Consider the following 27,654-nt stretch of genomic DNA (forward strand, 5'->3'; position numbering starts at 1 on the left):
GTTACCCGTTCCTGGTTCTGCAGGTGGACACTGTCTCCTTCACGTCAGGACACAGCATGGGCTGCCTGGCGGCTCTGGCCCTGCCAGGATGTACCAGCCTCTGCCACCATCCCCCGCACCTGCCTGTGAACCTGCTCCATCTCCAGGAGCAGGGCTGGGACGGCCACGGTGCACCAGGACCCTGCTGAGCATGGAACACTGCTTTAGATCTCCAAGTTATCTGGAGTGCACCTGCCTCCCCGGGGAAGCCGCCCTTCCACGCTCCAGCCAGCCACTGGGGAGGCACCCAAACCCCAGTTCTGATCACATCACTCCCCTTCTTAAAACCTCCCTAAGTCCTGGCTGGGACAGGCCAAGCCCTTCCCAAGTCCCTCCTGGTCCCTGGCCCAGCCCCAGCAGATGGAAGACTTCTGTCTCTGCCTCTCAAATAAATAAATCTTGAAAAAAAGGGGAGGGGGCTGGCGCTATGGTGTAGCAGGTAAAGCTGCCGCCTGCAGTGCCAGCATCTCATATGACCACCAGATGGAATCCCAGCTGCTCCACTTCTGATCCAGCTCTCTGCTATGGCCTGGGAAAGCAGTGGAAGATGGCCCAAGTCCTTGCGCCCCTGCACCCAGGTGGGAGACTTGGAAGAAGCTCCTGGCTCCGGATTGACCCAGCTCTAGCCATTGTGGCCATTTGCAGAGTGAACCAGCAGATGGAAAACCTTTCTCTCTTTGCCTCTGCTGCTGCCACTGCCTCTCTGTAATTGTACTTTTCAACTAAATAAATAATCTTTTTTAAAAAAATCAGACAGATAAGACAGACACACCCGACCTTCCTGGCACTTACTTTAAAACAAAAGACCTACATAAACAAGCAAACAAGCAAATTCTACATAAACAGGTAAGCAATCGAGTTAACAGAATAACAATGCATTTCCAACGGTGCTAGGAATCCACTGTTTCGTAGCCCCTGTCCCTGGCACAGCTCTTGGCACGCGGAAGACGCTCACTAAGCGCGTGTGGGAATCCAAAGGTCCCTTTGGCAGGCCCAGCATCAGCTCCAGCTCACAACCCAAACCACTCAGGTTCGAGACAGACAACACTGCCTTTGTCTGTTAGCAACCAGCTCCGCCTGGTCTCCTGGGAACCAATTTAAACGCATCTGAATGAGGCCCCAGCCGCTGTGTGAAAACCACGTCCCTAACAACAGCCCTGCCTGCAACTGCTCTGGCCTGGGCTTCGAGGCTTTACCTGCACCAGGTGCTCCTTATTATGAATCTACCTGCTACATTATGAGCTGTTTCTCAACAAGGACTGGCCAGGCCTTTAAATATTTCATCAGCTAACTGTGGTGCAGAACCTCCCCTCACTCACCCTCCTTCCATGGGACAAGGCTCCAGCCTGGGCAGTTCCACTCGGAGCCACTGTCCCTCTCCCGGTGCACAGAGGTGACCTGAAGGCTCGAGGCTCTGGAGCCCCCAGGGCTCAAGGGACAGTGGCCAGGTCATTCCTAAAACTAGACTCCGAATGTCGCAGCCAGAATCCGGAGCCTCTGGCCCGGAGCTCAGCCTGCAGGATCAGACTGAAATTCCCACCCCAGCTCTGCCCCTTACTGAGTGGTGCAAGCTGAATTATAATCCCTAAAGCAGGTGTGTGGGAGTTCTCACTTCCCAGGTGCCTGTGCGCAGGACCTGACTGGGAGATAGATCCTTCACAGAGGGCAGGGAGCTAAAATGAGGCTGCTACAGGTCCTTATGAAAAAGGGAGGTTTGAGGGGCCAGCATCGTGGAACAGCGGGTCAGTCCACTGCTGAGGACACCGCCATCCGATACGGGAGCACCGTCCCGGTCCTGGCTGCTCTGCTTCCGACTCAGCTGCCTCCTAATCTGCCAGAGAACGCAGCTGAAAATGGCCCACGTCCTGGAGTCCCTGCCCCTCATGTGGGAGACCTGGATGGAGTTCCTGGCTGCTGGCTTCTCCCTGCCCAGCCCTGCTTATCCCAGCCACGTGGAAAGTGAACCAGCAAATGGAAGACCCCTCTTGCTCTCTGTCACTCTACCTTTCAAATAAATACATTTTTTAAAATATTTTTTAATTATTTATTTGACAGAGTTACAGACAATGACAGAGAGAGAGACAGAGAGAAAGGTCTTCCTTCTGTTGGTTCACTCCCCACATAGCCGTAACGGCCAGAGCTGTGCTGATCCGAAGCCAGGAGCCAGGTGCTTCCTCCTGGTCTCCCATGTGGGTGCAGGGCCCAAGCACTTGGGCCATCCTCCACTGCCTTCCTGGGCCACAGCAGAGAGCTGGACTGGAAGAGGAGCAACCGGGACAGAATCCAGCAGCCCGACCGGGACTAGAACCCAGGGTGCCGGCACTGCAGGTGGAGGATTAGCCTAACGAGCTGCGGCACCAGCCAATAAATACATTTAATAAAAATAAAAATGTAAGACAAAGGAGATCTGCAGACCAAGTGCACCCTGCAGCACTGGTGTGGCCCCGCCCACCAGCCTAGAAACTCCCAAGAGCTGGAGACAGAGCCTCCATTTGGGGGAGGAGGCTCTGCCCACACCTCGAGCTCAGACTTCCAGCCTTCACACTGTGGGAAGAGATATTTCTGCTCTCCTAAGCCACCGGGCTGTGCTGCGTCGTCCCGGCCGCTCCAGCAGACTCCAGGAGACCCGGCCGCGTAGCCTATCTATGCCTCGGCTTCCTCTTTAGCCGCGGGGACGGGAACAGCCTCTGAGCTGCTCCGTGGGCTGGCCCCCAGGGCAGCGCTCACCACGCGTCCCTGGGTCTGTGGCTTCTGGCTGGTTCTCGCTTTGGTGGGGGACTATGGGGTCCAGGCACCCTGGACACAGTCCCAATGCCAGCTGCCCCAGGGGGCCCTCACCAGCCCCGGTGCCACCGCAGGAGCTTGAGTCTCCTCCGCTTGGGAAACAGCAGAGCTCCTGCTGGGCAAGGTGCGTTCGCAAGCCCTGCCTCCCGCGTGCCTGCTCTGTGGCCCAGGGTAACCGGCACATCTTTTCCGTGCCTCAGTCTCCTCATCTGTGCAATGGAGCTGCCCACAGCACTTGTCTCACGGGGTGGCTTTGAGGAGTTCCTGTCTGAATGGGCCCTGGTGAGCCCCCGTCCAAGTCTGTTCAATAGAATGTACACGTCTGTTCAAGCAGAACCTGCGTGACCCACGGACTACCCGCCCCCACGGGCAGCACAGAGCGTGGGGAAGAAACGTGTGCGTGCGGTTTTACAGCCGTGTCATTCACAAGCGCCGTAAACTGGAAATGACACGCATGCCCATCAACTGATGGATGAACAAACCACACGCGGTGTGTTCAAAGGCAGCACTTGGCCGTGGAAAGTAATCCAAGCTTCCTGCTCATGCACACCAGGAAAGCGCACGTTTGGGGTCTGAGTCAGCGGATGCAGGGTCTCTCTTGCTCACTGTGGCTTCTGACTCCCACTTCCTGCTAAGTATAGACCGTGGATGACAGCAGGCGATGGCTCAGGTCATTGAGTTCCTACATCCTCATGGAAGCCTGGATTGAGTTCCTAGCTCCCAGCTTAAGCCCAGCCCAGTCAGCCATCACTGGCATTTAGAAAGTGAGCAAGCAGGCCAGCGCCGCGGCTCACTAGGCTAATCCTCTGCCTTGCGGCGCCAGCACACTGGGTTCTAGTCCCGGTCGGGGCGCCAGATTCTGTCCCGGTTGCCCCTCTTCCAGGCCAGCTCTCTGCTGTGGCCCGGGAGTGCAGTGGAGGATGGCCCAGGTGCTTGGGCCCTGCACCCCATGGGAGACCAGGAGAAGCATCTGGCTCCTGCCATCGGATCAGCGCGGTGCGCTGGCCAGGCGGCCATTGGAGGGTGAACCAACGGCAAAGGAAGACCTTTCTCTCTGTCTCTCTCTCTCACTGTCCACTCTGCCTGTCAAAAAAAAATTTTTTTTAAATAAAAAGAAAGTGAGCAAGCAGACAAGACCGCTTTTGCGTGTTCTCTCTCTCTCCACCTCCCCCCCTTCTGTGTCTCTGTCTAACAAGGAAACAAACGAGTTTACTTCAAAGCTTTCTGCAGGTTAAGCCACCACTTTGACGCCGGCAGCCGGCATTTCATACGAGTGCCAGTTTGGTTCAAGTCCCAGCTGCTCTGCTTCCCACCCAGCTCCCGCTAATGCACCTGGGACAGCAGCAGAAGATGGCCCAAGTACGTGGGCCCTGCCCCCGTGGGAGACCCAGATGAGCTCCTGGTTCCTGGCTTCGGCCTGATGCAGCCATTTAGAAAAAGAGCCAGCACGTGGAAGATCTCTCTCCCCGTTACCCTGCCTTTCAAATAAATAAATATTTTTTAAAATTTTTGAAATCCGTGCCTCACTTCTTTCATGATGCATATTTTCCAAGAATTTTTTAAAGACCTCTCAGACACAGTACAAGGTAGACGATAGCATTCTCACAGGTGTACACACGAGCATATAAAAACTCAGCTTTTTAGCTGTCAATCATTTCTCAGTTAAGTGTCTTTCAATTATACGGAGAGAAACCAGACCCAAAAGGCCACACACCACGTGACTGCATTCCAGTGAACGTCCACACAGGCGGATCCCGAGATGGAAGGCGGGTGCGTGGCTGCCTGTGTCGGAGGAGGGGGTGAGACTGCCGGGCCTGGAGTGGGGCTTCTTTTGGGGGAAGTTAGAAACTTCTTACTTTAGCTGTGCTGATGGTCACACGTGCATACACGACTCACGCTTGACCTCAGCTTCACGCATGCACAGTGTGTGACATGTGAGTCTCACGAAAGCCATCAACAGGGTAAACAGTCACAAACGCAGGCCAGACTGCACCAGCACTAAACGCTATGCCAGGCCATTGCTGGGCGCCCGCATCCCCTGCTCCACGTCTGTTCTCCAGGTGCGAGACTGAGGCGGGGCGGTGGGGGGGACCGGCCTGGCAGCTCTGGCTCATGACCCCCGGACCTTTGGCCCAGAGACAGAGGACCTGGAACCCACGAGACGCCCCCATGCCGGGGGCCCTGCATGCAGAGGACGCCCACCGACTTTGGATGTGTGGCTGCCTGTCCCACTCTGCTCCCCAAGGACAGAGAACACACCAAGGAAGAAGACAGCCCCGCCCCTGGATCCCCACCCTGCAGAAGCGGAGCTCACGGGAGGAACTTGAAGGGAGCTGCCCATCCACCTGATTGGAGACATTTTAGGAAAGGAAGTTTAATTTCTTCTAAAAAAAAAGTTTGGGAGGCTGGTGTTGTGGTGTAGTAGGCTAAGCCTCCACTTGCAGCACCGGCTTCCAATATGAGTGCCAGTTCATGTCCTGGCTGCTTCTCTTCCGATCCAGCTCCCTGCTAATGTCCTGGGAAAGCAGCAGAAGATGGCCAAGTGCTTGGGCCCCTGCACCCACGTGGGAGACCTGGAAGAAGCTCCTGGCTCCTGATCGGCCCAGCTCCGGCCATTGCGGCCATCTGTGGGGTGAACCTGCGGGTGGAAGACCTCTCTCTCTTTGCCTCTGCATCTCTCTCTGTCTCTCCCTCTCTCTGTAACTTCACCTCTCAAATAAATAGATAAGTAAATTTAAAATCTTAAAAAACAAAATTTAAGCTGGATCTAGAAAGTTCGTCTCAGCCAGTTCCACGAGCCCCATGTCGGTCACCGGTGCCATCGCCAGCGGACTCGGAGGAAGCAAGGGGCCGCCACAGCCTCCAGTGGGTTTTTTTAAAGAAAAACTACAAGGCCAGGGGCGCAGGGAAAACAGCTGAGTTCCTGTGAAAGTCGGCGGCGCCGGATCCACACTGAGCGCCAGTGTTCAGCAGAGAAACAAAGGCGGACACGGAGTGCGGAGCCCAGCTGTGTGCCCACACAGCGCGCAAGTCATGCTGAGTTATGCAGCTATTCCGGGACAATGCTGCTCTGTAGTGGCTTTGTCAGCGGTGTTGCTACGGCTTGGGACCATTTCACAGACAAGAACTTCACAAAGAAGTGAACGCAGGCACAGACAAGAAAGATTTGAACGCCTCCAGCTTCTTTTCTCTGCCCACTGCGCCTACACATCCACCCCCAGGGAGGGTGAACGCTGAGCGCCACCGTCACTGATGGAACTCAGCACAGCCTGGCGAAGGCGCTGCAGGCTCACAGCCGCCCTGTTCTCATGCGAGGTGTGACAGCCGCCGCCGGGCTTTATTTATTTATTTTAAAAGATGTATTTGTTGGGCCGGCGCCGCGGCTCACTAGGCTAATCCTCCGCCTAGCGGCGCCGGCACACCGGGTTCTAGTCCCGGTTGGGGCGCCGGATTCTGTCCCGGTTGCCCCTCTTCCAGGCCAGCCCTCTGCTGTGGCCAGGGAGTGCAGTGGAGGATGGCCCAGGTGCTTGGGCCCTGCACCCCATGGGAGACCAGGAAAAGCACCTGGCTCCTGGCTCCTGCCATCGGATCAGCGCGGTGCGCCGGCCGCAGCGCGCCAGCCGCGGCGGCCATTGGAGGGTGAACCAACGGCAAAAGGAAGACCTTTCTCTCTGTCTCTCTCTCTCACTGTCCACTCTGCCTGTCAAAAAAAAAAAAGATGTATTTGTTTATTTATTTGAAAGTTGGAGTTACAGAGAAAAATCTTCCATCTGTTGGTCCACTCCCTGAATCACCACAATGCCCAGGGCCAGGCCAGGCCGAAGCCAGGGGCCAGGAGCTTCAGCTGTGTCTCCCATACAGGTACAAGGGTCCAAGCCCTCGGGCCATCTTCCACTGCTTTCCTAGGCACATTAGTAGGGAGTTGGATTGGAAGTGGAGCAGATGGGATTCGAACCAGAGCCCATGTGGGATGCCAGCGTTGCAGGCAGCAGCTCATCCTATACACCACAGCGCTGGCCCCAGTGTGTTTTATTTTAGAATGCAACAGTTGTAAACATTTTTGAGAACCTTAAACATGCTCTATTTGCACTTACCAAGCCTATGCAATAGTTGGATTTTTATTCCACAGTTAGGTGTCATGTTCCAGATAGGTGGGGGACAGTGTCTCTCTTCAGTTGAATGACTAGTCTTAGAATACAAGGGGACTTCCAAGAGTTCATGGACAGTTGGGTATCTGCTGCAGTTCATGGACAGCTGGGTATCTGGATATGGGATGTTCACATCCTGTATCCAAGTGTCTGGCTTTGAGTCCCAGCTCTGCCTCTGAACCAGGTTCCCGCTTACCTCATCTTGGAAGGTAGCAGGTGATGGCTCAAGGACTTGGGTTCTTGCCACCCCCACGGGAGTCCTGCATTGAGCTCCAGGCTTCAGTGTGGCCTGGCCATTGTGGACATCTGGGGAATGAACCATTGGATGGAAGAGAGCTCTCTGTCTGTGTCCACCTATCTCTATATCTCTGTCTTTCAAACAAAATGAAAATAAATAAGCATTTTAAAAGAACTAGGCACTGTTTATCTTTAAAACAAAGTTCGTGGCGAGGGCAGGTTTTGTGGCACAGTAGGCTAAGTGGCCACTTGGGATGCCCACATCCTCTGAGTGTTGATTTGAGTTACAGCTGCTCTGGCTACAGTCCAGCTTCCTGCTGACACACCTGGAAGGCAGCAGACAGTGCCCCAAATACTGGGGTTCCTGTCGCACATGGGAGACCAAGATGGAGTTCTTGGTTCCTGGCTTCAGTCTGGCCCAGCTCTGGCTTTGCAAGCGTTTAGGGAGTGAACAAGTGAATGGAAGCTCTCTCTCTGTCTCTCTGTCACTCTGCCTTTCAAATATACAAACTTAAAAAAAAAAAAGTTCGTGGAAAATGGAGTTAATAGATAAGTTTATTTTTGGTGCAATTTTTTAAATCTATGTATAGAGGTAGGTGCTGTGGCGCAGTAGGTTAATCCTCCCCCTGCAGCGCCAGCATCCCATATGGGCGCTGGTTCTAGTCCCGGCTGCTCCTCTTCCCATCCAGCTCTCTGCTGTGGCCAGGGAAAGCAGTGGAGGATGGCCCAAGTGGTTGGGCCCCTGCACCCAGGTGGGAGACCAGGAAGAAGCACCTGGCTCCCAGCTTTGGATTGGCGCAGCTCCAGCCGTTGCAGCCATCTGGGGAGTGAACCAACAGACAGAAGACCTTTCACTCTGTCTCTCCCTCTCACTGTCTGTAACTCTACCTCTCAAATAAATAAATAAAATCTTTTTTTAAAAAAAAATCCATGTATAATATAATGGGCATTTTCCATGAATTTTTATTTGTTTTTTAAATATTTATTTATTTATTTGAGAGGCAGAGTTACAAAGAGAAGGAGGGAGAGAGAGAGAGAAAGGTCTTCCATTCTGCTGGTTCACTTTCCAAATGGCCACCATGACTAGAGATAGGCCAATCTGAAGTCAGGAGCCAGGAGCTTCTTCCAGGTCTCCCACATGGGTACAGAGGCCCAAGGACTTGGGCCACCTTCTGCTGCTTATCCAGGCCATAGCAGGGAGCTGGATCAGAAGAGGAGCAGCTGGGACTCGAACCAATGCCCTGATGGGATGCCGGTGCTACAGGTGGAGCCTTAGCCTACCACGCCACAGTGTGGCCGTCCAGGAATGTTTTGAAGACCCCTCGTGTGCAAGTGACCAGGAACCTTGGACTGAGCACGGTTACTTACTTTAATCTAGGACTTGCTCATATGCCCTGACACACACGTACAGAGTCCCTTTTAATCCCCACGACAACCTCCGCGTGCATGTGACCTTGCTCCTGCCACACAGGAGGGCGCTCAGGCTCAGGCAGGAGACCCCCACAGGCGAGCCGCGGCTGGGACCCAGGGCTCCTGAGCCACGCCGAAGCCTCTTCATCACTCCTCGGAGACCCCTGGCTACAAAGAAGGCCTGTGGCCCAGCCACAGGCAAAGACAGCAGCCATGGCGACAGCCCGACCTCAGGGGGCGCTTTCCACACACCAGGCCCTTACTGCAGTAACAGCCTGACCCCATGACCTCACGACCCCATGACCTCATGACCTCACGACCTCATGACCTCAAAGGGCGCTTCCCATACATCAGGAGCCGAGCGTGCATGACACCAGGATGTGAAAACAGGTGATTCCTATTTTAGAGCCGGGAGTGCAGGCTCAGAGAGCAGAGCCCTTGGAGAGGAGGCTGGGGTGACACAGCAGGGGTGGGTGGGCAGCTGGGGGCGGATTCAGGCGACTGACACTTTCCACACAGTTATTTATAAGACCCTTGGTGCAACTACACAGCTGCAGGCCACGGGCACACACAGCCAGGGACAACAGGACTCATCCGTGGACTCCCCCCGCCCTGCCACCCCTGCAGGTGCCCCCATTTCACTGAGCAAGATCAAGAAGCCCAGGAGGCAGAACGTGGAACCACACAGGAGTCCCACGTGTGCCTGTCTCCAGCACCCATACAATGGTGAAAGGACCCCAAACCCAGGAGACCTCGAGCCCAGGACACTCTCCCAAGCCCCGCCCACCTTGCTGCAGCACACTGGCACGTCCCGTGGCTACCCTGCCCCTACCCTGAGAGGCACTGAGCCCATACCCTTCCTGCCCCTCCTCATGCCCTCTCCTGGTCTCAGCCTCCTTGAAGGGGTGAGGACGGAAGTCTGTGGGCATGAGGAGGACACTGGGGGTCTCCTGCTTAAGATCAAGGCTCTGGAGTCCCCTCTGCAAGGACCTGAGCTCCAGCTCCGCCTTCTCCTCACTGCAGGACTGGGGGCCATCCCTGCACCTGTCCAAGTCTCAGTTTAGTGGAGGTAAAACAGGACCTGGGGATTACACAGAATGGAATCATGTGTGACAACTGAGCACTGTGTACACTCAATGGATGGCTACTACTTCACTACCACCATTACTACCATCATCACCATCACCACCACCATCACCATCATGGCATCACCATCACCATCATAGCATCATCATCACCACCACTACCATCACCATCACCACCACTACCACTACCACCACCATCACCATCACCACCATCACTACAACCACCACCACCATCACCATCACCACCACCATCACCATCACAGCATCACCATCACCATCACCACCATCACAGCATCACCATCACCACCACCACCATCACCACCACTGCCACCTCCACCACCACCATCACAGCATCAGCATCACCATTACCATCACAGCATCACCACCACCATCACCATCACAGCATCACCACCATCACCATCATCACCACTACCACCACCATCACCATCACCATCAACATCACCACCATCACGATCATCACCATCACCATCAACATCACCATCAGCACCATCACAGCATCACCATCACCATCACCACCATCACCATCACCATCACCACCATCACCATCACAGCATCACCACCACCATCACCATCACAGCATCACCATCACCACCATCACCATCATCATCATCACCATCACCATCACTATCACAGCTTCAGCCTCACCACCATCCCCATCACAGCATCACCATCACCATCACCACCACCATCACCACCACCATCACCATCACCACCACCATCACCATCACCATCACCATCACCGCATCACTGTCATAACTACATTTCCCAAGATTACTACTGTTATCACTACACAAAAGGACAGTGCTGGCTTCGTCCCTGATGTCCTGTGTTCTGTCAGGAAGGTCTGGGGTGAGAGGCAGGTAAGCTTTAGCAGAGAGACGAGATCCCAGGAGTTCTGGTGAAAGGTGGGAGGGGACAGCTAGGCGGGAGGCCCTGGTTAGGAATCTGACCCACCCAGTCAGCACACAGCACTCCTCTGACTGGGGGCCCATGGGGTCCCCTCTCCCTCCTGCCTCAGCTGTCGAGTCTCTCCAACCCCCACGTGAGGGGCCGGAGAATCGGGGTCACTCACCGCCATGACCAGTTCGAACGGATACTTGTAGACGCGGACAGGAGACTGGTACTTCTGCACCATGTTCACGCCGGAAGCCACCAGGCAGGGGTGTGCACAGAGCCTGGGACGAGGGGTGACAGTGAGGCAGCAGCTGCCTGCAGGCACACAGGGACACTGCCCACCTGCCCTCTGGCCCCACTCAAACATGGCCTACCCCATAAAGTGAGGGACCCGATACAGTCCCTAAATTACTGCAGGGCAGGCCCCAAATCCCTGTCCTGGGCATTACCCAGGGCCTCAGACCACCCCCACTCCTCCAAGAGCACTCAACACCCTCCCGAACTGTCTGCTGTCCCCACCACTGAGGACCCCTCACCACCCCCACATAAAAACACACGCCTGTCATTGCACCCCACAGCCTGCCACGGGCCTCCCCAGAGACCCCTGCACCCGCACTCCCGTGGTCCCCCAAGACCTCAGCCGTCACATGTCCTGTCTCTGTGCGCCCCCCACCCCGCACTCATGCACGACTCCCCTCCCACAGGGGACCCCCTTGCACGTGCACCCAGCTCCTGGGGCCCTCACAGCTCCTCAGCGCGCACACGCGTCCGCACACACACGCACAGACGCGCGCGCACAGCCCCCCACAGCCCCGCTCACCCTCGTCCTTGGAGCCCCCAGGGACGCAGCCCGGGGGCAGGACCCTCAGCGTTCGCCCGGTCCCGGAGCTGAACCCGCCGAGGACCTCGCGGTCTCCTGGCCCAGAGCGCAGCGCCCGGGGTGAGGCAGGGCTGAACGGCAGTTGCCCGGCCCGGGGAGTCCGGCCCTGCACACCCCGCGGCTCGGCCAGCCGGGGGAGGCGTCCGGGAGACCGGAGAGAGGCCGGCCGGGCGGGGAGTGCTCCAGGACCCGGGACAGCGGAGAGCAGGGGCTGGCCCCGCCCCCGGACGGTCCCGCCCACGCCTCCTGCCGCAGCCCCCGCCCAGATATAACCCCGACCCCGGACTGGCCCCGCCCCAGCCTGGCCACGCCCTCCTAACGCGGCCCCAGCCTTAGCCCCTCCTTCTGCTTAACGCGCCATTTGGCCACGCCCAAGGCCCAGTTCTGAATCCAGATTGGCCACGCCTCAGGTCGGCCACGCCTCCAGAAGGCCCAGCTTCTAAGACTCCAGGCCGGGAGGCTGGCCCCGCCCTAGCCTAGCCACGCCCTCCTAACGCCGTCCCAGTCTTAGCCCCTCCTGCTGTACGCGCCCTTTGGCCACGCCCAAGTCCCAGCTCGGCTTCCAGATTGGCCACGCCTCAGGTAGGCCACGCCCCTGAGTGCCCCGCCTCTAAAGCTCCGGCCCCGGAGGCTGGCCCAGGCTCCACCCCTGCCCGCCCTGCCCCCTGAAGGACCTAGCTCCCGCGAGCTGCCCCGCGTCACCGTGCACTTTGCGTTATCCCAGATAGATGAACCTCGCGGTGGCTGCTGCTGGGCTTCAGCCGCGCCCCAGGCCACTCCCAGTCACTGTCCCTCCGCGCGTGTAGCGGGCACCTAGTGAGTGGCAGGTGCTGGAGGAGTCCCCGGTGGGCTCAGCTGGAGTTGGCCGCGCGCCGGGGCACACAGGCCGGGAACAAACACCGCCAAGGCGGTGTGGAGGTGAAAAACGCCGGAGAGCGAGCGAGCGAGCAGCGGGGAGGGTGCGAGACGCAGAGCGGGCCAGAGCCCGCCGCCCTCAGCGAAGGTCAGCCCCGCGCCCTCGTAGCGCTGCCCGGCTCTCTCCGTCCACTGGGCCTGCAGAAGCGAGAAGCCGGCTCCGGACGCGGTCATCTCCGTGTCCACTCTTCCAGGCCGGCCTGCGCCCCCGCCAAATGCCCGTTCCCCTCGTCGAGGAAACCTCGGAGATGCACCTGCGCGCGGCGCTGGGCGCTCACAGCCGTGGCTGCGTGCCGGCACCTGGACTGTCCGCGTGCACCTGTCCGCCGGATCCCACCTGGGACCGGGCAGGACCGGGCACCCGAGGGTCCCACCTCCGCCACGAGGTGGCAGCAAACGACAGCCCATGGCGCCTGGAGCACCTCAAAGGTGAGTTGTGGGGCTCAAGGAGTCCAGCGGTATTGGGCGCCAAAGAGCCGCCTGAGCGAGGCGTGGTGACCAGAAGCCCTGGGAGCGAAAGGCGTCAGTCCGCGCCTGCTCTGTTCCCAGCAAAGCGGCTGCAGGGGGGCGTGAGGGCCACTGCCCCCTCCTCCTCCAGCCCCGGGGAGGTGGCTGCCCCGCCTGAGCCGCACCAGGCACCGTGTGCAGGTTCGCAAACCCAGGAGTCTGGTCCCCAGCGCTCGCTTCCCGGGGTGTGCAGCGGAGACGCCTTCCAGGGCTGCCTTCCCAGCCTGGGCTGTATCCTACCAGGTGCCCAGGGCCCCGAGGGAGGCGGTCCTGGTCCCAGGAGGGTTGGGTGAGCAGCCAGCCTCAGGGCAGACCCTCAGGCTCTGTCTGCTGCTTCACCCCCACCACAGCTGCCAGGTGAGTGGAGGGGTTTGGGGGACCCCAGAGGCCACCCCGAGTCCTTGAACACCCTCCCAGCAGGTAGGCCACTGCCTCAGGAAATTCACCGTTAGAGACGCGTCTGTGTGAGTAGAAGGCTAGATGCAGCACAGATGTGCCTGGGAGGTGTCCTGCTGGGATAGGTGCTCAGCTGGGCCGCTCGGGGTGACGCCAAACACAGGGGGGTCAGGAGGGGTTGGCAGCCGGGGGACTCCAGACCCTTGTGGGCACACAGTGGCCCTAGGCGTGGGCCTTGGAGTCCACAGTAGCCCCAGTCGGTGTCGAGGCAGGTGAGACTGGGGCAAACAGGGTGAGGTGCCCCCACCTTTGGTTATTGTGGGAAAATACAGGTGAACGTGGCCACGTTAGCCACCTGCTGTGTGCAGTGCTGTGGCATTTAGCACGTTCACCACCACCCCTGCCCAGTGCACCCCGAAGGGCCCCCTGTCTGGGGTGTTGCTCCTCCCCCATGCTCCCCATCCCTGGTAGCCACTCACCTGCTCCCAGAGGGCTTGTCCAGGGGCTGCCTCTAAGTTGTGCTGTGCTGTTTCTCATTGACGGTAACTTTGGTTTTCTGCTCGACAGGCAGAGACAGACAGGCAAGCACAGGAGGTCTTCCATCTGCGGCTCGCTCCCTGAATGCCCAGGACGGCTGGGCTGGGCCAGGCTGGAGCCGAGAGCCAGGAGCTCACGCTGGGTCTCCCGTCTCCATGGCAGGGATCCACCTACTTGAGCTACCATCTGCACATTAGCAGGAAGCCAGAATTGGAAGCAGAGCCGGGATTCAAACCCAGGTCCTCCACTGTGGATGCAGGCAACCCAACCAGCGTCTTCAGCCCTGGGCCAAGTGCCTGCCCCAAAGTTGTGTTCTCGCTGCCCACTTCTCAGAGCAGAGCCCAGAGGCCTCCTCAACTTGGGCGCTTCGGGAACCAGCAGTGTTGTGGGCAGGGCCCTGTGTGCAGGTGGGCAGGCTGGAACCTGCCCCACTCCGTGCCAGGGTCCTGGTCATGGGAACAGCCTTGGTGGATGAGAGGCTGAGTCTGGGGGAGTCTGACCCAAGGGGGCTGCAGGGCCAGGCCTCACTCACCTTGACCCAGCCCCGCCCCAAGTCCATTCACTTCCTCATATGCTGCCCCAGGTTCAAAGGTCATGTGTAAAGGTCATAAAACAGCTGTGCAGAGCGTGGAGAGAAGAGGTCCGGGCAGGGGTCTGACAGCAGTGGGGAGCCAGCGTGGACTGAGGGAGGGAGCAGGGTAGCACAGTGGTTAGCATAGGTGATGGGTCAGGCCCCGGTGTGAGCTCTGGTCCTGCTGCCTCCCAGCTGTGTGGCTGCAGTGTCCCCCCCTTTGAAAGGGGGAGACACGGAAAATGAGCCTTGGAAAGCAACAAAGCATTGGCAGGTGATAGACTGGGAGGACTGTGCTGAGAGAAGCAAGCACTGCGGGAGACGTGGGGACAGGAGAGCGGGGTGGCGCTCACCAGGCTTTGATGGGGACAGAGCTTCTGGGTCCTGGGACAGGGACCGCGGCAGGGGCTGACGGCAGCACCAGTGGCTGCCCTGCACCAGGCTGCCTGGGCGTGGACAAGCAATGCACGCCCTGCTGTGTACACTTCGCCTTGAGTTCGCAAGTCCCATTGGAAAAGTTGTTTAAAATGAGGGTGATGGGCAGGCATGCAGCAGCGCGGGTGGAGCCGCCACTTGGGACCCCCACGTCCCAGGTTGGAGTGCTCAGAATCCAGCCTCCTGCCAATGTGCTTGCAAGGCAGCAGAAGGCGGCTCACGGGCGCCTGAACCTGCATGGGGGACCTGCATGGAATTCCTGGCTCCTGGCTTCAGCCTGGTCCAGCCCCGGCTATTGCAGCTGTTTGGGGAGTGAACCAGCAGATGGAAACGCTCCCTCCCCCTCCCCTCCCCCTCCATCCCCCCTCCTTCTTCCCCTCCCTCTCTTGCTCTGCCTTTGAAATCAATAAGTAAATCTGAAAATGAAAGAGAGCAGTGACCATGCTGTCCCACGGCTGATGGAGATCAGGCAAGGACCATGGCAGGTGCTGGGTGTCCGAGCTAGCGCAGAGGGAGGGGCCGTGCTGAGCATGGGTGGAGGTTGTGGCCAGCCTGCGCAGGACAGTGACAGCTCTGACTGTCTGGGCCATACCTTGCACACCACAACTCCCTTACCCGAAGTGTACAATTAAATGGTTTCCCTGTAGTTAGAGTTGCACACCATCACCACGATTTTCTTTTTATATTTTATTTGTTGTCTTATTTTCATTGACTCGACAGCTGGAGAGACAGAGATCCACTTCAGAACATTGTCATCTGTGAGACGTGGCCAGGACAGACGTGGGGTCGGTTCCAGGCCCCACTCCTGACCCGGCTTCCTGTTAACGCAGACCCTGGGAGGCTGCGCTGATGATTTGGTACTCGGGCCCCTGGCACCCACGTGGGAGACCTGCATGGAGTACTCGGGCCCCTGGCACCCGCGTGGGAGACCTGCGTGGAGTACTCGGGCCCCTGGCACCCGTGTGGGACACCTGCGTGGAGTACTCGGGCCCCTGGCACCCGCGTGGGACACCTGCGTGGAGTACTCGGGCCCCTGGCACCCGTGTGGGAGACCTGCATGGAGTACTCGGGCCCCTGGCACCCGCGTGGGAGACCTGCGTGGAGTACTCGGGCCCCTGGCACCCGCGTGGGAGACCTGCGTGGAGTGCTTTGCTCTCAGTGTGGGCCAGGCCCAGCCATGGCTGTTGGGGGCTGTTGGGGAATGAACCAGCAGATGGAAGATTTCCATGTGTTGTGTCCCTCTCTGACTGGCTGTGTGCCTGACTGTCTCTCTCACCTTCTCAAACAACCATTATTTTAACAAAAAGATATAACCATTTTCAAAAAGAACCCTGACACCTTTGCCGCCCCAGCCCTCAGCAACCACATCCGATTTTGGTCTGTGGCTTTGCCCGCTCTGGGGGCAATGTGCATGGGACGGGCAGCTTTTCTCCGGCCGTAAGTGGTCTGGCACATGCATGTTGGCTGAGTGGCAGCCTACCGCCCGGGCTGCGTGTGCTTTACCGCGTCTCCCACCGTGGTCGGATCCGGAGTATTCGCATGATGGGGACGAGCTCCAAGGCCGGCAGGGTGGTGCCGTGCTGGCGTTTCTCCCATGGGTGTGCCTGGCCGGGACCAAACCCGGACCCAGCCAGTTCTCTTGGGGTCTGAAGACACGCAAGCGGCACAGAGGCATGGAGGAAGGCCCCGCTGCTCTGCAGGCGACCACTGTCCTCTGTCCCAGCCTGTGGGTGGCTACAGCGGGAGGGGGTGCCATTGGAAGGAGAGACCCACTCCCACCCCTCCCCTCCCCAGGAGCTGTCTCAGGCCCAAGCCACCTTGAGGGGTGCAGCAGAAGCACCCCTCGTACATGTCCCAGCACAGGACTGCCAGCTTACCGTGGTATAGTCCAGAGGTCAGGGGCCTGAGCTCCGTCTCACAGCCAAAGTCAAGGCTGAAGGGAGACCCTCTCCTGGCCTTGAGGAGATTCCAGGAGCCACCTGCAGAGGGCGATACAGAGCGCATGTCTCTGCCCATCCCGGGGGTCCTCCCCACGCTGTGGGTGGGGGCAGAGTCTGCAGCGGTCACCCCTCCAGCCAGCGAAGGGGGCACCATGGACGTGAGCAGAGAGGAGATCCCGAGGCTCCTTGGCCAAGCCTGTGAGCCCCGCAGCACCGCTCGGGTCAGCACACGAGGTTTTCAGGTGCTGACGGCTGGGGAAGGAAAACAGCAAAGGCCTCCCCCGTGGGGGGTTCAACCCCAAGCCTGGTGCTGATGGGAGAGGGCCCGTCACCATGGAGACAGGTGCTGGCTCAGCAGGAGAGAAGGGTGAGCCACAAAGAGACGGAGCAGACGGTGGTGCGGGAGTAGGTGGCCAGTGCAAAGGCCCTGAGGTCAGAGTTGCTCTGTGGGTTCAAGGAAAGTGGGGGACTGGTGTCTGCAGGGGGAGGGGGCCCTCGGGGGGCATGGGGAGGAGGGGGCGCCAGCTCGCAGGGGCCGAGGGAGGGAGTGCAGTAGTTGGCTGTCCGCTTTTGCTGCTGAGGGGCCTGGGAGCAGAAGTGGAGTGTGGATCAGGCAAGTACAGAGACTTCTGCCCCAGCGCTCCGGATGCTGAGTGGAAATAAACTGCAGTGGGTGGGCAGGGGGGGAGCAGGGGGAAGCCCACAGGGAGGAGGGGGCACCAGGAGTTGACAGCAGTGATGTAGGCGAGAGCCACAGGCCCCCTGCCCAGGGAGACGTGAGCCCCAGGCCCTGCTGTGCGGCAGGCGCTGGAGGGGAAGAGAGGAGCCGGGAACTGGGAGACCAGGAGGGCAGCCCCACACAGGGATGAGCCAAGGGTGCAGCCGGGGAACATGGACTGCAGTGTCCACCATGCACAGCCCACTCGGACCAGTCTGTCATGGGGGACTGAGCACTGGGGTCAGACCAGGGACTGGGCCTGTGGGAGGGTCACTAAAGCCTACCCCGCCCTGCCCAGCTGCCCCCACCTGGGGGGGCGGGGCAGGGCCGTGGGTTGCCCACTTCTCCAGGCTGGGACCTTCGAGCTCTCTGGATGCACCTGTGGCATAGCCTCTGGCACACACGGCTGGTGGAGTTGACATTGATTACATAGATAGGCACAAAGAATCAGAGTAGGCATGGATTTCCTGCTTTTGCACCAAAATAAACTTGTCTTTTTAAAAAAATTATTTATTTGAAAGGCAGAGTTACAGAGAGAGGGGGAGGTACTCACTGAGAGGTCTTCCATCGGCTGGTTTACTCCCCAAATGGCTGCAACGGCCGGGGCTGGGCCAGGTGGAAGCCAGGAGTCAGGAGTTTTCTCCAGGTCTCCCACATGGATGGTAGGGGCCCAGGGACTTGGGCCATCTCCCGCTGCTTTCCCAGGCCATAGCAGGGAACTGGATCGGGAGTGTAGCAGCCAGGACTCAAACCAGTTCCCATATGGGATGCCGGTGCTGTCTTTTCATTCCATTTCTCCAGACGTTTTGAAGTACACTCGCGTGCTCACATAAATAAACTCGATGTGACATAAGCAGGGAGATGAGCCTCTCCCTTCCTGGGTCCCAGGGGCTCACAACCTCCCCAGTCCCAGCGGCCACGCCTGGGACCTCAGGGCTGGGAGGAGGGACTGTGTGTCCAGCACCCACTGACACTGACTCATCCGTGCCTGGGGGATTAAGCCTTTCCCTGTGACCAGAGGATGGCCTGGGAGGGCCGCCCCGGGGGACGCGGCTGCCTGGGCCAGAGAGGAATGTTTTAGCTCAGCATGGAGAGCAGACAGAGGCCCAGGCAGATCCCGACCGGCACAGGCAGCGACCCTGCAGCTCTGTCCCAGATCACAGCCGCCCAGAGCCCAGCACCTGAAAACCTGCATGTGGGCGGTCCTGCTCCCCACCCGCCACACCCCGGCTTCCTTCCTGGTCAGGCCTGCATTCCTCCACGGCCCCAGGACCTGAGGGTTTCAGTTTCCTGACGCACTGTGGCTCTCCCGCTGATGGGCACGTAGGCGCCTTCCCTTTTGTAAAAATGTTTGTTTGCTTGGCTGTCCCTGACCCGCCTCACACAGGAGCCCCCTTGCTGGCTGCTGTCTCCCTAGGGTGGGGCATGCAATCGGTGCTCCCCAAATGGGGGTGCCTGAGTGAATGTGAGTACCTGTGCATGGTGGATACTGCAGTCCATGTTCCCTGGCTGCCCCCTCGTGGGGGCAGAGACGGGCGTGCTCCCCTGGGGTGGGGAGGGGCCTGGTTGCCATGGGGGAGGCAGCGCTGTGTAGGACAGAAGAACTCCCCTTCCTCATCAGGCCCTGACCCCTTCAGCCTCAGGGCTGACCACTGCCCTTACCATGTCCCTGAGCCCTTCCGCGTGTGTCTCTGGGCCAACCACAGACCTTGTGGATACACAGGAGAGGCCAAGGTGGCCTCAGACTCGCAGCAAGCTCTCTGAGGCAGGAACCCTCATCCCGTGTACTCGATCTTATATCCTGAGTGCCTAGAACAGGGTCTGTCACTTGACAGGTGCTCAAGAAATATTGACGGGTGAACAAACGAATTAGTGAGTGAGTGAGTAAATGACCAAACTCCTTCTCTCCCTTTAGACTCAGGATCTACTCCCTCGTGCCTGGTCCTCCTCTAGGGTCTTTTCCTGGGACCACCACAGTGCATTGGTTCTCTCATCCATCTCCTACCCATCTATCCTCCTATCTATCCATCTTCCCACCCACCCATCCTCCCACCTACCCACCCATCCATCCTCCCATCCACCCATCCATCCTCCCATCCACCCATCCATCCATCCCCCACCCATCCATCCATTCCCCACCCATCCATCCACCCACCCCCCATCCACCCACCCACCCATCCATCTCCCACCCATCTATCCATCCCCCACCCACTCATTCACCCATCCACCCATCCTTCCATCCATCCTCCCACTCATCCACCCATCCACCCATCCATCCATCCCCCACCCACCCATCCATCCTCCCACTCATCCATCCACCCATCCATCCATCCCCCACCCATCCATCCTCCCACCCATCTATCCATCCCCCACCCACCCCCCCACCCACCCCCATCCATCCATCCACCCACCCATCCATCCTCCCACCAATCCACCCACCTTCCCATCCATCCATTCACCCATCCTCCAACCCACCCACCCATCCATCCTCCCACCCATCCATTCACCCATCCTCCCACCCACCCACCCATCCATCCTCCCACCCACCCACCCATCCATCCTCCCACCCATCCATCCATCCCCCACCCACCCATCCATCCATCCATCCATCCCCCACCCACCCACCCATCCATCCCCCCATCCCCCCATCCCCCATCCATCCCCCACCCATCCATCCATCCCCCACCCATCCATCCATTCCCCACCCATCCATCCATCCCCCACCCATCCATCCATTCCCCACCCATCCATCCATCCCCCACCCATCCCCCATCCATCCATCCACCCACCCTCCCATCCATCCTCCCATCCATCCATCCCCCCATCCATCCATCCCCCCCATCCATCCCCCCATCCACCCACCCACCCATCCATCTCCCACCCATCTATCCATCCCCCACCCACTCATTCACCCATCCACCCATCCTTCCATCCATCCTCCCACTCATCCACCCATCCACCCATCCATCCATCCCCCACCCACCCATCCATCCTCCCACTCATCCATCCACCCATCCATCCATCCCCCACCCATCCATCCTCCCACCCATCTATCCATCCCCCACCCACCCCCCCACCCACCCCCATCCATCCATCCACCCACCCATCCATCCTCCCACCAATCCACCCACCTTCCCATCCATCCATTCACCCATCCTCCAACCCACCCACCCATCCATCCTCCCACCCATCCATTCACCCATCCTCCCACCCACCCACCCATCCATCCCCCCATCCCCCCATCCCCCATCCATCCCCCACCCATCCATCCATCCCCCACCCATCCATCCATTCCCCACCCATCCATCCATCCCCCACCCATCCATCCATTCCCCACCCATCCATCCATCCCCCACCCATCCCCCATCCATCCATCCACCCACCCTCCCATCCATCCTCCCATCCATCCATCCCCCCATCCATCCATCCCCCCCATCCATCCCCCCATCCACCCACCCACCCATCCATCCCCCACCCATCCATCCATCCCCCACCCACCCACCCATCCACCCATCCTTCCATCCATCCTCCCACTCATCCACCCATCCACCCATCCATCCACCCACCCATCCACCCACCCACCCATCCATCCTCCCACTCATCCATCCACCCATCCATCCATCCTCCCATCCATCCATCCCCCATCCATCCTCCCACCCATCCATCCATCCCCCACCCACCCATCCATCCATCCTCCACCCACCCATCCATCCATCCACCCATCTATCCATCCATCCATCCATCCATCCATCCTCCCACCCATCCGTCTGTTCATGCAGCGTTGACACTGAACACCCACTCTAAGCCAGGGACCCTGCCCGTGTTGGTAGAGGTGGGGACAAGAGCACTGGCTCCGACTGCAGGGTTTAAATCCTGGGTTCTCATTAACATCCTTGACCAGGCATCTAATCTCTTGGTGACCCGGGACCACAGCTGCCCATGGGGCCAGTCCAGTCTTTGTAGTGGCACTGGTTTCACGGTTGGGTGCTCCCGTGTAAACTCATCAGATTGTTCGCTTTAAGTACGTGCACTTGACGGCCTGTCCATCAACCTCACTCAAGCTGGAGGTTGCAGCGCCAGGCCCCTCAGCACAGAGCCTGGCACCCGGTGAGTGCTCAACAGCAGGTACTGTTTGTCACCTCACTGAGCCTTTTCGAGACGCCGTGGAGCTGGTGTCAGAACGTCCCCATTTTTCAGATGGGGAGACTGAGGTTCAGAGAGGCGACGACCTGTTCTCGGGGTCACAGATCCAGGGAACGGAGGGACTGGGATTTCCCCCACTTTATGGAGAGGTTGAGCTGCCCAGTGGAGGTGACACAGCCAGACACGTAGTAGGGCCAGGATTCAAACCCAGGGCAGCTTCCGCCTGAAACTTGAGTTGATTCTGTGTTCTGCCCCGTGACCCATCTCTCACTCAAGCCTAAAGGCTCTGGAGGAAATGGGGTCCTGACCTTCTGACCTGGGATATCCCCAGAGCTGTCACTTGTCACACCCCGACACTGGCCCAGAAATGCAGCCCCACTGGTCTGGGCAGTGGGCACTCTGGGGCGCGAGGAAGCAGGCCTGGGCAGGGAGGGGAAGCTGAGAGTTTTGGGATCGGGCTGGGCAGCCGGTCCTGCGGGGATCCAGGCCAGGCGGAGCGTGTCCGGCCCCACCCAGCTGCTGTCTCGGTTCTGACTGGGTGACCTCCTTGCCAGGCGGCCCTCACGTCCTGGACTGAGTGGCTAAGGCACAGTCCTGAGAAGCGGTATCCAGGGTTTGAGACAAGGTGTCTGCTGCTGAGGTCTGAGAGACGAAGCTGACCACCCAGCTGCACGGCACACCCCTGGGGCCAGGGCAGGCTGGCGGGGGTCAGGGGCATGGCTCCCGGGTGAAGCAACAGCGTGGGGCTGCCCAGCAGGCAGGGGCAGGCTGCCAGGGGCCCAGGCGGGTGGGGGCCTGAGTGCGTTCCCAGCAGGTGACTCAGGGCAGGCAGGGCGGTGAGTCACCGCGGACCCTCTCCTGCCCCTGCTGCCGGGGGCCGGCCTCCCCTCTGGTCCCAAGGGGAGGCTGTGGGAGCTCCCTGGGCCCCCGGCCCAGGGCTGAGCGTGAGTCAGTGCCTGTTGGCTGGAGTACCAGCAGGATTTTCCATCCCTCCCATTGTCCTGCAGGGAAAGTAAATACATGTTACAAAACGCGGGGTGAGGCCGGGCCAGTGACCCCCGGCCCCTCTGTCGCATGTACTCTGTACACATTGCTGCACACTCTGTGTTACAGAGAGGGACACTGAAGTCCAGAGTGGGAAAGCCACCTGCCCACGGTCACACAGGTTTCACAGCTGCATGTGTGGTACAGCCAGGGATCAAACCCAGGTCAGTTTCCAGATGAAGTCTGTGGGCCTTCCCCGGCCGCGTGTAGCCAGGGCCTGTGTAGAGACTGGCTTGTGGCTCATCTGTATTCCTCAGGCAGCCCCCAAGTCAGCCGCTTCAGTTCTCAGAGATAGGTGATTTCTAAAATGTAGTTCCTGGAGCCAGCGCTGTGGCTCAGAGGGTAAACCCACCGCCTGCAACATCGGTATCCCATACGGGCACCGGTTCAAGTCTGCTCCACTTCAGAGTTCCAGCTCCCTGCTAATGGCCTGGAAAAGCAGTGGAAGATGCCGCAAGTCCTTGGGCCCCTGCACCCACGTGGGTGACCTGGAAGAAGTGCCAGGCTCCTGGCTTCAGCCTGGCACAACCCCAACTGTCACAGCCATCTGGGGAGTGAGCCAGCAGATAGAAGGCCTCTCTCCATCTCTCCCTCTCACTGTGTAGCTGTACCTTTTAAGTGAATAAAAGTGAATTTTTAAAAATAAATAAATAGGCCGGCGCCGCGGCTCACTAGGCTAATCCTCCACCTGCGGCGCCGGCACACCGGGTTCTAGTCCTGGTCAGGGCACTGGATTCTGTCCCGGTTGCCCCTCTTCCAGGCCAGCTCTCTGCTGTGGCCAGGGAGTGCAGTGGAGGATGGCCCAAGTGCTTGGGCGCTGCACCCCGTGGGAGACCAGGATAAGTACCTGGCTCCGCAAAAAAAGAAAAAAATAAATAAAAATAAATAAATAAATGGAGATCCCTGGCCCTACCAGGACCCACACGAGCACGGTCTTGGAGGGGACCCTGGAGTCTGCACTTTGGTGCCTCCCAGGTGAGGGTGCGGCCGTGCCGCTGGGGACTGGAGAAGGGGCACGACATGGGAGGATGTGATGATGGCCTGAGCCTCAGGCCGGGGAGGAGAGAGCTCCAGTACCCACCATCCTGTCCTGTCCTGTGCCCGCCCCTCTCCCCAGGCCGAGGGAATGCTGCCCTTCTTGTTCCAAACTGGTTCAGGAGGCAGCAGCCCAGGGAACAGCGACAGCAAACAAGGAGGGTGTGGGTGACCCTGGGAACATGGCAGCCTCCTGCGGGCCAGCAGCTCGGGGTTCCAGGGGCCAGGGTTGCCTAGTAGCCAGGGTACCTGCTGACCTGGCAGGTGCTCTTTCTGTGGGGTTAACCATCTAGTGACCCCAAGAAAAGCAAACACCCCAGCCCTGGGCCTCCACACCCGCAGCAGTGGAGGGGATGAGTCATTTGGCACGGGAGGGCTCCAGGAATCCAAACAGATCCAGCTGCCCCAGAGGATGCACGGGGTGAGGACAGGGCGCCCCCCCACCCGCCCCGTGCATGGTGTCCACGTGTGTACACACGTGCTCTCACACACGCACACATGCAGCCGTGCCAGCTTGGGCTCTGAGCCCAGCTTTCAGAGTGCAGGGGGAGGGTGGTGACCATCAGAGCCCTCCCTAAATCCACTCATTCTCCTGGGCCTGGCCCCGCTGAATCAGCCCGAGCTGGGCCAGTTGCCCTGAGCCTGCGAGTCGGGGCCACAGAGGGTGGAGGTGGGCAAGGGTACAAGAGCTCAGGCGCTGGAGCAGGCTGACCAGGTACCAGCCCAGCTGGGCACTGGGCCTCGTGCCCATCCCTGGAAAGCGGGAGGACACAGCAGCCTCCTCCAGACGAGGCGGGAGTAGCTGGGGAGAATCAACCAGTGCAGACACAGAGACTGCCATGCTGCCCGGAACGAGCCCTTGGCACCCAGGGAGGGGCGCCCGTGACCAGCGCCCTGGCCGGCACCCAGCGGCTGAGTGCCAAGCCAGCTGAGCTGCCAGCCTGCGTTCCTTGGTCCAGTTCCCCTTCCAAAAAGCGGCCTTCACTTTCTAGGAGTTGTGAGGAGAGGGGACTTGGCAGTTCAGAGATGTCCAGAGTTTTGACTCCATCTGGAGGTCCTGTGATGGTTTGGAGACTCCTCCCCGTTGCCCCCACCCCAGTCCTACAAGCCGGTGGCCTGCAGCTGCACACGCCTCCCCCTCCCGTTCACAGAGGCCCTGCTAATGGCCAGGGGCCGGACTAAGGGACCAGCACACAGCGCCTCACCCTCGGACGTCGATGCTGTGTTTGTGCCCATTTCACAGAGGGAAACGGAGGCCGGGAGAGGCATGGTGGCTCACCTGTGTTCACACAGCTGAGAGGGTCTGAACAGGGATTCAAACTCAGGTCTGTCTACGCTGCCTGCTCTCCTTCCCCTGTGAAAATGCTGATCTTTCCCTGGCCTCTCCAGAGGGGACTCGAAGGTGACCGTGTCTCACGAATCCTTGCCCACGTCTGCCGCGCATTTACAAGCAAGTGGCATGCCCGCCTAGTTTCTCTCTCTCCCTCCCCCCAACACAGAGCGGGCATCGTAGACCCTCTCCTTTGCCCCTTGCTGTGGGCATCCACTCCACGTGTGGGTCTAGGCACACCGTCCGCACAGCTGTGGCTGCTTGTTTAACCTACCCCAGGGGTGAGCAGCTGGTTTCCAGAAAATCTACAAGGTTGCAGTGAACAGTCAAGGCAGACTTAGCACCCACACCAGTGCCCACCTGCCCAGAAAGGTGGGAGGGGGAAGAGTAAGGAAAGGGTCTCTGGGCACGGGCAGGGGAGGAGCAGAGCAGGAAACAAGCCCCCCGCTGTGGCCCATGGCCTGAGACTGAGCTGGGCTTTGGTTCTGGTAGCTGCAGGCCGCCTGTGTGCTGCAGCCCTGGCTCTTCTCTGACACCTGCCCCAGTGTCAGCTGGCTGGTGGGCGAGTCCCCAGGGTGCCCTCAGACCTAGGGAGGGGAGTCTCTTCAGAACGAGGGGTTGCTCAAGGCCTTACCTGCCCCACCTAGGGCAGCACCTGAGAGGGAGGCCAGGCAGGGCCGAGGTGGGGGGTTAGGTTTGGCGAGAGGTCTGTGCCTGGGCAGTAGCTGGCAGGGTCCCTCCCTCTTGGCTTTTCCCAGTGAGGTCCAGGACCGTGGGGGGATCTTGTCAAGTGATCAGACTCCTGAGCCCTTCTCCCAGGGTATGAAGGCCTGAAATCTGCATTTTACACACCCCCACACACCCCAGGCGCCGACGCACAGCAACTAGAGCCACTGTTCTCAGAGAGGTCCCCTGGCTGCACTCAGGGACGTTCCCAGACGTCTCGCATTGTCCTTGATCCTAACGAGGCCACCAGGCCCCTCAGCAAAGTCTCCAGTCTGAGTGTTCTGTTTTGCTTTTTTTTTTTTTAAGATTTATTTATTTATTTGAAAGTCAGAGTTACATAGAGAGAGAAGGAGAGAGAGAGAGAGAGAGAGAGAGAGAGAGGTGTCTTCATCCACTGGTTCACTCCCCAATTGGCCACAACAGCCAGAGCTGCGCCAATCCAAAGCCAGGAGCCAGGAGCTTCTTCCCGATCTCCCACACGGGTGCAGGGGCCCAAGCACTTGGACCATATTCCACTGCTTTCCCAGACCATAGCAGAGAGCTAGATCGGAAGTGGAGCAGTCAGGACTTGAACCGGCACCCATTTGGGTAACTGAGGCTAGGGGCGCTGGAACACGCACGTCGCCCAGGGGTCTCGGCCGACCCAGTGCGGAGGCAAGATCCGCACGTGGGCAGGGGCGTCCAGTGCCCCCTTTGCTGGGACCCACTGGCCATCCGGGTCGCACAGACACCGACAGCGGCCCTGTGAGGGGCGGAGCGGGGGACTGGGGACTCCAGATGCGGGTCGGCCGGAGCCGGAGCAGCGCCCGCGCCCAGAGCACTCAGGGCCCCCAGTCGGGGGGCGCGCAAGTCCCCGCGCGGAGGGCGGGGCCCCGCGCGTGCGGAGGCGGCCCGGGCGTCCCCGCCCCCGGCCCTGCGGGAGCCCCTCCCCGGAAAGGTGAAGCGCCACCTACCCGGGGAGCGGCCGCGGAGCGAGTGGCCGCCGGGCGCCCCGCCCCCGCGAGTAGTGCTGGGGTGCCGAGGGCGCGCAGCACTCGGGGCCGCCCGCCCGCCCGCGCCGCCGCCGCCGCCGCTCACCTGCACCCACAGCCCGCCCTCGGTGCGCGCCGGCCCGCCCGGCCCCCGCCGCTCCCCAGCGCCACCATGAACTCACTCTTCAGGAAGAGAAACAAAGGCAAATACAGCCCCAAGGTGCAGACCCGCAGGTGAGGAGGCGCCGCGGGGCGGGGGCCAGCGCCGGGTCCCCGAGGGGTCCCGGGGCTCACGGGTCTGGGAACCGAGCCAAGAGTGTGGGACGCGAGGGGTCGCTCGGCTGGGAAGAGGATGGGGTGGCATGGGCGAGCGCGTCCGAGGGGACACCGCTTGTGGCCCCCCGGGGTCCTCGGAGCGCAGGGGGCCTGGCTTTGAGGGCCTAGGGGGCGGGGAATTGAGACGGGGGTACCGGAAACCTGCGCCCCCCGGGCTGCTTTTGAGTCGGGCTGGAGACTGCGGCCGCAGGGGGCCCGAAGGCCGGGTCTAGAGGGGGTGTGCTGGGCCGGAGAGCGGAGCTGGGCTTGGAGGGCGCACACCTGCGGGTCTCGGAGCTCGCACAGGTGCTCCTGGCGTCGGGCAGGCTGCAGGTGGGGGTGGCGCGGGGGCGGGCCACCTGCTAGGCACTTCCCCGCACCTGCCAACCTGCGCTCGGGAGTCCCGCCCCGCCCCGAGGCCCTGGAGCGGAGGGCACAGGCCCGGCACCCTCTTGCTTGCCCGGGGAGCGCCAGGCAGGGCGCTGCGCGGTGGCTGGGTGGCGTCGGGCCGCCGCGGCCCTTCTTAGGGGTGTGGCTCCTTCCCCGCCCCCTCCCCCAGCCCCGAAACTGGCG

The 27,654-nt window shown here is 59.9% G+C and overlaps 2 protein-coding genes and 2 long non-coding RNA genes across 8 annotated transcripts in view; 2 read left to right on the forward strand and 2 right to left on the reverse strand.

Annotated features, from left to right (window-relative positions):
* The window catches only part of SEC14L5 (SEC14 like lipid binding 5), a 38,472-nt gene extending 26,720 nt beyond the window's left edge, over positions 1–11,752 (reverse strand). For 2 of the 4 annotated variants that reach the window (XM_051836305.2, XM_051836302.2), the window contains exons 1-2: positions 11,439–11,751; positions 10,797–10,899 (exon numbers count right to left, since the gene is read on the reverse strand). In XM_051836305.2, the coding sequence (XP_051692265.2) occupies positions 10,797–10,859 (63 nt within the window). In that variant the 5' untranslated portion in view covers positions 10,860–10,899; positions 11,439–11,751. Of the gene's footprint in view, positions 1–10,796; positions 10,900–11,438 lie in introns of all 4 variants that reach the window. The other 2 variants (XM_051836303.2, XM_051836304.2) reach the window with 2 other exon arrangements.
* Positions 11,753–12,018: 266 nt separating this feature from the next.
* LOC138846927 (uncharacterized) lies at positions 12,019–16,212 on the forward strand. 2 transcript variants are annotated; one of them, XR_011384445.1, is made up of 2 exons: positions 12,019–12,842; positions 15,580–16,212. It is a non-coding gene; the product is annotated as an uncharacterized lncRNA (long non-coding RNA). The 2 variants fall into 2 exon arrangements; XR_011384446.1 differs by having other exon boundaries at positions 13,884–15,598.
* A 148-nt stretch (positions 16,213–16,360) lies between these two features.
* Positions 16,361–18,705, reverse strand: LOC127488201 (uncharacterized). The gene is made up of 3 exons (XR_007915740.2): positions 18,071–18,705; positions 16,737–16,838; positions 16,361–16,593 (listed from the first exon to the last, which is right to left on the reverse strand). It is a non-coding gene; the product is annotated as an uncharacterized lncRNA (long non-coding RNA).
* A 7,852-nt stretch (positions 18,706–26,557) lies between these two features.
* Positions 26,558–27,654, forward strand: part of PPL (periplakin) — a 43,618-nt gene continuing 42,521 nt past the window's right edge. The window contains exon 1 of the mRNA XM_051836139.2: positions 26,558–27,000. Coding sequence (XP_051692099.2) covers positions 26,573–27,000 — 428 coding nt within the window. The 5' untranslated portion in view covers positions 26,558–26,572. The remainder of the gene's footprint in view (positions 27,001–27,654) is intronic.

This window comes from Oryctolagus cuniculus, chromosome 19 (genome assembly GCF_964237555.1).
Source record: "Oryctolagus cuniculus chromosome 19, mOryCun1.1, whole genome shotgun sequence".
Taxonomy (NCBI): domain Eukaryota; kingdom Metazoa; phylum Chordata; class Mammalia; order Lagomorpha; family Leporidae; genus Oryctolagus; species Oryctolagus cuniculus.